At 43.4% G+C, this 10,000-nt stretch overlaps 2 protein-coding genes across 3 annotated transcripts in view; both read right to left on the bottom strand.

The window, feature by feature from the left end:
* The window catches only part of nfxl1 (nuclear transcription factor, X-box binding-like 1), a 25,249-nt gene extending 24,501 nt beyond the window's left edge, over positions 1 to 748 (bottom strand). Inside the window, exons 1-2 of the mRNA XM_084098111.1 lie at positions 632 to 748; positions 1 to 258 (exon numbers count right to left, since the gene is read on the bottom strand). The exon at positions 1 to 258 is cut by the window's left edge and continues 27 nt beyond it. Coding sequence (XP_083954237.1) covers positions 1 to 244 — 244 coding nt within the window. The 5' untranslated portion in view covers positions 245 to 258; positions 632 to 748. The remainder of the gene's footprint in view (positions 259 to 631) is intronic.
* Positions 749 to 880: 132 nt separating this feature from the next.
* cnga1b (cyclic nucleotide gated channel subunit alpha 1b) overlaps positions 881 to 10,000 on the bottom strand; it is an 11,829-nt gene continuing 2,709 nt past the window's right edge. For both annotated transcript variants that reach the window (XM_084098121.1, XM_084098122.1), the window contains exons 7-9: positions 9,074 to 9,180; positions 7,847 to 8,997; positions 881 to 1,917 (exon numbers count right to left, since the gene is read on the bottom strand). In XM_084098121.1, the coding sequence (XP_083954247.1) occupies positions 1,699 to 1,917; positions 7,847 to 8,997; positions 9,074 to 9,180 (1,477 nt within the window). In that variant the 3' untranslated portion in view covers positions 881 to 1,698. The remainder of the gene's footprint in view (positions 1,918 to 7,846; positions 8,998 to 9,073; positions 9,181 to 10,000) is intronic.

A 10,000-nucleotide genomic window follows, 5' to 3' on the forward strand; every position in this document is an offset into this window, starting at 1 on the left:
CCGACTGAAGGATTTTCCCTCGCTTCCCATCATCATCATCTTCATCATCATCATCATCAGAGGAAGAGCTGCATGGCTCAGTGGCCAATCGCTGAGCGGCGGCCCGGTCACTCTTCCTGATCTCCTCGAACCGGGACTCAGACGCCACGCCTCTGACCTCTGACCTCACAGGCCCGGGAGGACACGTGACCTGACCTCTGCCCTGACCCCGCCCTCGCCCCCGCTGCCTCCAGGCCGGATCCATGACAACGAAGACTCCTAAAATAACACACGTCATCAAACAGGCGGGAAACCTGAGGGACTGAATCTGACGCGATCACAAAGCGCTGTAAATCACCAATGAAACACGGTGAAACAGTGTACTAATCAAGCAGGATTGAAATTACTGATGAAACATAATACATAAGGGTAAAATAACTCAGTAAAATAAAATGTAATAAAATGAAAAACGGCAAAATCACTGACATAAACGGTAAACAAGGTGAAAGCACTGAAGAGCAGATTGATGTCAGCTGTCAAATAAAAGCGACTGTACTTTCTCCGGATCATTTAATAAATCAGTGTATAATTATGTGAAAAATACGCGAAATGTAAAGGAAAATAATTTTATTCAAATAATAAAGAATCTTACCGACACGAGTCACTCTGACGAGCTGCTCAGGAATCGGCGCGCATGCGGAAGACGTCAGCGCCGCAGAGCATGACGGGAGATGTAGTCCTTAACAGTTGACAGTCAGGGGGAAACCTCTCAGAAAAAACTACAGCTCCCATCAGTGTTCAGATGGAGTCGTTTAAAAGACACGTCTGCCTTTCACATTATCAGTCCATCATTAGTAAGATAAATAAATAAGTACAAAATAAATACAAAAGCCATATAAAATGGGTTGGTCAGAAATTCTTTATTGAAGAAGTATTTTAATTTTTATTTCAGAGCCCATTTAGTTCTTTGATTAAACTTGTAACTGATATTGCTAGAGCAGCATCATTATTAGTGTTTCTCTCTAAATACAAAGAGTTTTGAGTGAAACTACTACTGCTAACAAAAAAGGATTTATTTTATCCTCATACTCTCTCATGAAAGAGAATAAATTACATAAATAACATGATACAATCAGTACTAACCAAATCATCTGTACAATATCTTACATTTGCATTTAGCAGATTTCTTCATTCTATGTTGTTGGTTCACTGCAAAAAAATGCTTTTCTTACTTAGTATTTTTGTCTTGTTTCCAATCCAAATATCTAAAAATTGTTAAATCAAGATGCATTTACTCAATGAGATATTATGTCCTGTTTTCTGGGGGAATTAATCAAAATGAAGTGAGTTGATGCTTAAAAAAAGCTAAATTATCTGCCAATGGGGTCAGAAAAATAATCTTAATTCAAACAGAAAGAAGATTTTTATTTTTATTTTTTTTATCCCATTGGCAGATCATTTTGCTTGCTTAGGCATCAACTCACTTAATTTTTATTTGTTTCCCCAGAAAACAAGACTTAATATCTTATGTCATTTTACTACTTGATTTAAGAAATGTTTGATATCTGGACTGGAAACAAGACAAAAATACTAAGCAAGAAGAGCATGTTTTGCAGTGTTGGAACCCAGACTGACAGGATAACCCTGAGGTGGACCACACATACACAAGGCTTCTGTTCAGGATGCACTCGTTAGTTTATCCGGGTTAGTCTCGTTCCCTCACGGCTCAGAGATCTCCACTCCTGCCGAGTCTGAGATCTTCTTCTCCAGTTTAGTGACCCGCTTCTTCAGCTTGCCCTGCGCCCCCTCGTGCTCGGCCAGCAGGCGTGCGTAGCGGCTCTGCAGCTCCTCCAGAACACTGCCGATCTTCACCACCTTCTCCTCCATGTCCTTCGGGTCCGGGCCCTGCTTGGCCAGCTCCAGATCCAGGAGATTATCCTGTGGAGAAACATCAGAACATTCACAGTTACATCAGGCTGGGGTTACATTACACACACACACACACACACACACACACAAAGCACACATGATGACTGGAAAGCAGAGTGAGTTTCATCGATCGAATAAATTCTGCATTTCACACGTCTGATGCCTTCGCAGAGCATGTGGAGGGAAAGATGAAATATCAGAGACATTAGAAAGGGGTTTAGTGTGCTAGTGTGAGGGTTTAGTGTGCTAGTGTGAGGGTTTAGTGTGCTAGTGTGCTAGTGTGAGGGTTTAGTGTGCTAGTGTGCTAGTGTGAGGGTTTAGTGTGCTAGTGTGAGGGTTTGAGGGTTTAGTGTGCTAGTGTGAGGGTTTAGTGTGCTAGTGTGAGGGTTTAGTGTGCTAGTGTGAGGGTTTAGTGTGCTAGTGTGCTAGTGTGAGGGTTTAGTGTGCTAGTGTGAGGGTTTGAGGGTTTAGTGTGCTAGTGTGAGGGTTTAGTGTGCTAGTGTGAGGGTTTAGTGTGCTAGTGTGAGGGTTTAGTGTGCTAGTGTGCTAGTGTGAGGGTTTAGTGTGCTAGTGTGAGGGTTTGAGGGTTTAGTGTGCTAGTGTGAGGGTTTAGTGTGCTAGTGTGAGGGTTTAGTGTGCTAGTGTGAGGGTTTAGTGTGCTAGTGTGAGGGTTTAGTGTGCTAGTGTGCTAGTGTGAGGGTTTAGTGTGCTAGTGTGAGGGTTTGAGGGTTTAGTGTGCTAGTGTGAGGGTTTAGTGTGCTAGTGTGAGGGTTTAGTGTGCTAGTGTGAGGGTTTAGTGTGCTAGTGTGAGGGTTTAGTGTGCTAGTGTGAGGGTTTAGTGTGGGTGTCCATTTCTCCCATACACATTAGGCCTTATTTCAAGTAGGACATTTAAGACAAAACAATGCACTATGTCATATTTTAAGATATGCTTTCAGTGGAAACAGCCCAAACATGCATGTTAATGTTAGTGAAATTACTGAAAGAGATGCTCCCAGAGGTCACAGATCCTCTTCTTAATATCATTAATTCATCTTTGTCTCTAGGATACGTACCAAAAAACTTTAAGCTGGCTATGATTAAACCGCTTGTTAAAAAACGCAACTTGATCCTACAGAATTAGTCAATTACAGGCCGATCTCGAATCTACCGTTCTGTCAAAGACACTAGAAAAGGCGGTATCCTCACAACTGTGTTCCTTTCTAGAAAGAAATGAGGATTTCCAGTCCGGATTTAGACCGTACCATAGCACTGAGACGGCTCTCGTTAGAGTCACACATGATTTGCTCTTATCATCCAATCGTGGTTGTATCTCTCTATTAGTGTTACTCAACACTTCCTATAACACCGGATGTACTCGTTACATCATAAGAAGAATGGCATCTACGCTAATGTTAGTCTTTCTGTTTATTCCGAGGTTTACTGAAGTCAGCCGGATCCGGGCCGTATCCAGATCAGATGGAGGACCTGCGCCTGCTCACACACACACACACACACACACTCCAGCTCAGATGGTGGACCTGCGCCTGCACACGACGCATCCCTGCAGTGCCAGCCTCATCAGCCCTGTGAAGGCCTCATCCACACCACAGCCATCGGCTCTGACCCTCAAACTCGTCTCCATACCGGCGAGACTCCGACCAGAGGAACTGGATAATATTCTGATTGTTCCAAACCAATCTGACCTCTGACCTGTAATGCTGCCTGGATCATAATCACACACTGTTCGCTCGTTGGCCAGAGGAGAACTGAGCGACTGAGTCTGGGTTCTCCCGAGGTTTATTCTCCATTCTGCCCTGATGCAGTTTCTGCCTTGCCACTGTCGCCTTTTTCCACCTTTGTTGCCATTGGCTTGGCTTGTTTAGTTGGGGACATTAAATGTAACATTTAATTTGATATTCAACAATAATATTGATGTGCCTGCATTGACACTATTATTCAAGAACTGAACTGAGCTGGATGATGACATCACAGTTTACTCCAGAACAACTATATATATATATACTGTATATATATACAGTATAAATTAACTAAATTAATAACTTTTAAAAACAAAAATTAAACATCTCTGTGATGCTATTTTCTTCTGGAAACAAACTTTTTTTGCATTATTTTCCTGTTATCTCTGTAAAGCTGCTTTGAAACACTCTGAGTTGTTAAAAGCACTATATAAATAAATGTGACTTGACTTGAAACCAGACAGAAGTAGCATCAGATTAGATCACATCAGCTTAGATTGGAGGACCTTTGAGTTTGTCTTGGATAAACGTTGGCCTTGGATTCTAAACATTTCAGAACCACTGCTCTACAATAGAGTTCAACCAAGCGGCAACCTTCCGGTCTCTCTCTTGAATCCAACACTGAAGTGGCTTAAACTGCAGTTCATCGACTGGCCACTGCAGAAGAGACTCAGTCCCATAGACCCCCATGTTACAATGGCCAACTTTACAGCAGAAAAACATGTTTACAGCCTGGTGCAAAAAGTGGTTTGGTCTATAAAGCTAATTTTGCCCTTCATGACGACTGTGGGGGGGGGGGGGGGGGGGTTACTTTTGTGTAACTTTTCTCACCTGGGCTGGGCTTGCTTGTTTGTTTTTTAATAACAACAAAAAAAGTAATATTTTTGCAAATGTTAAGGCCCTTTCACATCGAAAGTGAAATGAATAAGCCTCAGGCTGAAGGAAATGCAGATTTACTCCTGTACAGTAGAGGTAGAGTACAGTAGAGTACAGTAGAGGTAGAGTACAGTAGAGGTAGAATACAGTAGAGTACAGTAGAGGTAGAATACAGTAGAGTACCGTAGATGTAGAGTACAGTAGAGGTAGAATACAGTAGAGGTAGAGTACAGTAGAGGTAGAATACAGTAGAGTACAGTAGAGGTAGAGTACAGTAGAGTACAGTAGAGGTAGAGTACAGTAGAGTACGATAGAGGTAGAGTACAGTAGAGTACAGTAGAGGTAGAGTACAGTAGAGTACGATAGAGGTAGAGTACCGTAGAGTACAGTAGAGGTAGAGTACAGTAGAGTACGATAGAGGTAGAGTATCGTAGAGTGCAGTAGAGGTAGAGTACAGTAGAGTACAGTAGAGTACGATAGAGGTAGAGTATCGTAGAGTGCAGTAGAGGTAGAGTACAGTAGAGTACGATAGAGATAGAGTACCGTAGAGTACAGTAGAGGTAGAGTACAGTAGAGTGTGGTAGAGGTAGAGTACAGTAGAGTACAGTAGAGTACGATAGAGGTAGAGTATCGTAGAGTACAGTAGAGGTAGAGTACAGTAGAGTACGATAGAGATAGAGTACCGTAGAGTACAGTAGAGGTAGAGTACAGTAGAGTACAGTAGAGGTAGAATACAGTAGAGTACCGTAGATGTAGAGTACAGTAGAGGTAGAATACAGTAGAGTACAGTAGAGTACAGTAGAGGTAGAATACAGTAGAGTACAGTAGAGTACAGTAGAGGTAGAGTACAGTAGAGGTAGAATACAGTAGAGTACAGTAGAGTACAGTAGAGGTAGAATACAGTAGAGTACAGTAGAGTACAGTAGAGGTAGAGTACAGTAGAGTACAGTAGAGGTAGAGTACAGTAGAGTACGATAGAGGTAGAGTACCGTAGAGTACAGTAGAGGTAGAGTACAGTAGAGTACGATAGAGGTAGAGTACAGTAGAGGTAGAGTACAGTAGAGTACGATAGAGGTAGAGTACCGTAGAGTACAGTAGAGGTAGAGTACAGTAGAGTACGATAGAGGTAGAGTACAGTAGAGTACAGTAGAGGTAGAATACAGTAGAGTACAGTAGAGGTGGAGTACAGTAGAGTGCAGTAGAGGTAGAGCACAGTAGAGTACAGTAGAGGTAGAGTACAGTAGAGTACAGTAGAGGTAGAGTACGGTAGAGTACAGTAGAGGTAGAGTACAGTAGAGTACGATAGAGGTAGAGTACCGTAGAGTACAGTAGAGGTAGAGTACCGTAGAGGTAGAGTAGAGGTAGAGTAGAGGTAGAGTACAGTAGAGTACGATAGAGGTAGAGTACCGTAGAGGTAGAGTAGAGTAGAGTACAGTAGAGGTAGAGCACAGTAGAGGTAGAGTACCGTAGAGGTAGAGTAGAGTAGAGTACAGTAGAGTACAGTAGAGATAGAGTACAGTAGAGTACAGTAGAGGTAGAGTACAATAGTGTACAGTAGAGGTAGAGTACCGTAGAGGTAGAGTAGAGTAGAGTACAGTAGAGTACGATAGAGGTAGAGTACCGTAGAGGTGGAGTACAGTAGAGTGCAGTAGAGGTAGAGCACAGTAGAGTACAGTAGAGGTGGAGTACAGTAGAGTGCAGTAGAGGTAGAATACAGTGGAGGTAGAGTACAGTAGAGGTAGAATACAGTAGAGTACAGTAGAGGTAGAGTACAGTAGAGTACAGTAGAGGTAGAGTACGGTAGAGTACAGTAGAGGTTGAGTACCGTAGAGGTAGAGTAGAGGTAGAGTACCGTAGAGGTAGAGTACGGTAGAGTACAGTAGAGGTAGAGTACAGTAGAGGTAGAGTACAGTAGAGTACAGTAGAGGTAGAGTACGGTAGAGTACAGTAGAGGTAGAGTACCGTAGAGGTAGAGTAGAGTAGAGTAGAGTACAGTAGAGTACGATAGAGGTAGAGTACCGTAGAGGTGGAGTACAGTAGAGTGCAGTAGAGGTAGAGCACAGTAGAGTACAGTAGAGGTGGAGTACAGTAGAGTGCAGTAGAGGTAGAATACAGTGGAGGTAGAGTACAGTAGAGGTAGAATACAGTAGAGTACAGTAGAGGTAGAGTACAGTAGAGTACAGTAGAGGTAGAGTACGGTAGAGTACAGTAGAGGTAGAGTACCGTAGAGTACAGTAGAGGTAGAGTACCGTAGAGGTAGAGTAGAGTAGAGTACAGTAGAGTACGATAGAGGTAGAGTACCGTAGAGTACAGTAGAGGTAGAGTGCAGTAGAGTACAGTAGAGTGTGGTAGAGGTAGAGTACAGTAGAGTACAGTATAGGTAGAGTACAGTAGAGTACAGTAGAGGTAGAGTACAGTAGAGTACAGTAGAGTACAGTAGAGTACAGTAGAGATAGAGTACAGTAGAGTACAGTAGAGGTAGAGTACAATAGTGTACAGTAGAGGTAGAGTACAGTAGAGATAGAGTACAGTAGAGTACAGTAGAGGTAGAGTACAATAGTGTACAGTAGAGGTAGAGTACAGTAGAGGTAAGGTTGACTAAAGTTGGTCGACTAAGATTTTATTAGTCGGTTAGTCGCAGAAAAAAAACTCCACAGTAAGTGGCGAAATCACGCAGGCTGTAACGGACAGATCGTTAACAGCAGGAAATCCAATCATTCGCCTATCATTCATCGAACTCAAATATGGCTTATCACTTAAAACATGTAAGTAGTAGCAACTTAGTAGCAACCCTAACCTAGATAAATGTGCGCTATTATTAGGCGCATATCTAAGTGTTTGTGTGGAGAACGTTTACTGCATTTAACTTAAAATACTCCGCCATTTTTGGTCATGATACAGATAAAAGTAATGCAAACTGTAAAGGGTCTACTTTCTTTTTTTTAACTCACAATAAAAAACAAAACGTTGTGCTTTTGTAAAATAATGGTGCTTTCTGTCGTTTCGGTCTCAGTGAACTTGAGCGCATCACATAAATGAACCGAAACTCAGTGTATACTTGCCTCACAGACATGAGGAAACAGATCTATAGAAAGCTTAAAATATCTACATTTGAATAAACAGATTCAACTGGAAAATAAATATTCTCAGATTATGTAATCCAGCATATAGGCGGAGATGACGAGTCAGCATCGTTGACTTAATCTCTGCTTCCGAAAACACAGAATATATTACCAATAATTAATTAAAACGTTTAGACAGTCTCCTCCCGTTTTTTTTCATGACACATTCATACTCATTTCATTTGCCGGTGCACCTCATACCTTCATCAGGATTTGCCGACCCTTCTCCTCCAGCATGGCCTTGGCGTCGGGATATTCGGTGAGCGCCTCCATCAGGTCGTCTTTGGACAGGCAGAAGAGGTCTGAGTAGCCAATGCTGCGTATGTTAGCGGTTCTGCGGTTCCCTGCGCGACTGCCCTTGATGTTGAGGATGCTAATCTCCCCAAAGTAGCTTCCGTCGCTGAGAACCACGAACTGCGTGATTCCATCGTCCGCCACCACAGCAAGTTTCCCTTCTTTAATGATGTACATCTCGCGTCCGATGTCGCCCTTCTTGCAGATGTAGTCTCCGGGACTGTAGACCTGCGGCTGGAGCTTCAGCACCAGCTCCACCAGGAGCCCGGCCTCGCAGTCCGCGAAGATGCGCACCTTCTTAAGCGTGTCCAGGTGCACGTTTATGGCGATCTCCGCCCGCAGCTTGTCCGGCAGGTACTTCAGGACTTCTCTCTCATCCACCGCCTTCTTGTTGGTCCACAAGTAATCGAACCATTTAATGACCCGTTTCTCCAAATCTTTGGTGACCTTTCGGAAGCTCATGTATTGTTTGATGGCGTCGATGCGAGCTTGGAAATCTGCGCGTGCCGCGTTCGCGTTGGTGATCATCGAACCGACGTTACCGACGATAGTGGCGAAAATCAAGACGCCAACTAGGAAGTCCGTGACCACGAAGAAGTACTCTGAGTTCTTGACGGGCGGAGGAGTTTCACCGATAGTGGTGAGCGTCAGTGTGGACCAGTACATGCTATACGCGTATTTCCTCACTAGCCGACCGAACTCTGGGTCCGTGGTGTCCGGGTACACGAACGCATCCGTTCCGAACCCGATGGCTTTGGAGAACGAGTAATACATGCAGGCGTTCCAGTGGATGATGATCACGATGTACATCACGAGGTTGGAGATTCGGAAGACGTTCGGGAAGTTAGTCCGTGTTTCTGTACGCTGGAAGAACTCGAACAGGCGATTGACCCTGAGAAGCTTGTTCATGCGGATCTCTGGGTAGTTCAGGCCGAAGACCAGGTAGAAAACATCGGTGGGAACCATGGAGGCCAGGTCCAGTTTGAACTGGAGGCTCTGCATGTAGCGATCGCGAAGCTTCTTCTCGTCTTTCACCAGGAGACCCTGCTCCAGATAACCTGCAAACACACACTGATTATTTTCAACACGCTCAGCATTCAGGACGGAGATCTCTCGTGAAGGAGCCGGACTCACCTGTCCTGGTCCTGAACACCATGTCACACAGATACACCACATCAGACAGGAAATCCAGAAAGAACCAGAACATCAAGTAGTCCTCCTGCAGTTCCTCAAAACAAGCTCTGAGAGAGAGAGAGAGAGAGAGAGAGAGAGAAAGAGGGAGAGTTAGGCTGAGATCCAAGTCTTCTTGAAGAAGAGTCTCAGTTTGCATCACACGGGGTCCATATATGTACTAAAATCTTTCAGATTTCTAAGATGACCTACTCCCTCCATATTAAACATTATAATCCTATCAGATCACTCATATTGTTAAAGGGGTGGTTTTCTTTTACAGAAATATTTTTTTAAGGACTTAAACAAACGGCTGGTAGAAAGTACACAAGCTTCTTCAAGTTCATCACTAGTGACATCACTAACCCTAAAATTTACATAAACCCCGCCCCCGGAAGACGATTTATAGATTATCATGACAGAATATGCTAATCAATGACTAGAAGATAACTCCACATCAGCTTCATAAACTCATCAACTAACCATTCAGAAATGTCCTGTTGCTTCAACATGTTGTCACTTCTTCTTGAGTCTCTCCATCATTGTCTGACTCCGGTTTGAACATAAAAGGCTAAAAGTTTTTGAAATGTTCAGTGCGTGTGTGTTTGATTGCAAGCTCTTGAAGCTCCGCCCCCTGTGCCGGGAGCAGCAGCTCATTTGCATTTAAAGGGACACACACAAAAACGGTGTGTTTTTGCTCACCCTCAAAAAGTGACAACTTTAACATGCTATAATATCTGTGGGGTATTTAGAGCTAAAGCTTCACACACACACTCTGGCGACATCAGAGACTTACTTTACATCTTGTGAAAAGGGCATTATAGGACCCCTTTAAAGTAAGCTGGAGTCCCGAAGAAAATGGGGACATACACACTAACAATATTATTTGGT

Source organism: Abramis brama (assembly GCF_963993115.1).
Source record: "Abramis brama genome assembly, chromosome: 22".
NCBI classification, from domain to species: domain Eukaryota; kingdom Metazoa; phylum Chordata; class Actinopteri; order Cypriniformes; family Leuciscidae; genus Abramis; species Abramis brama.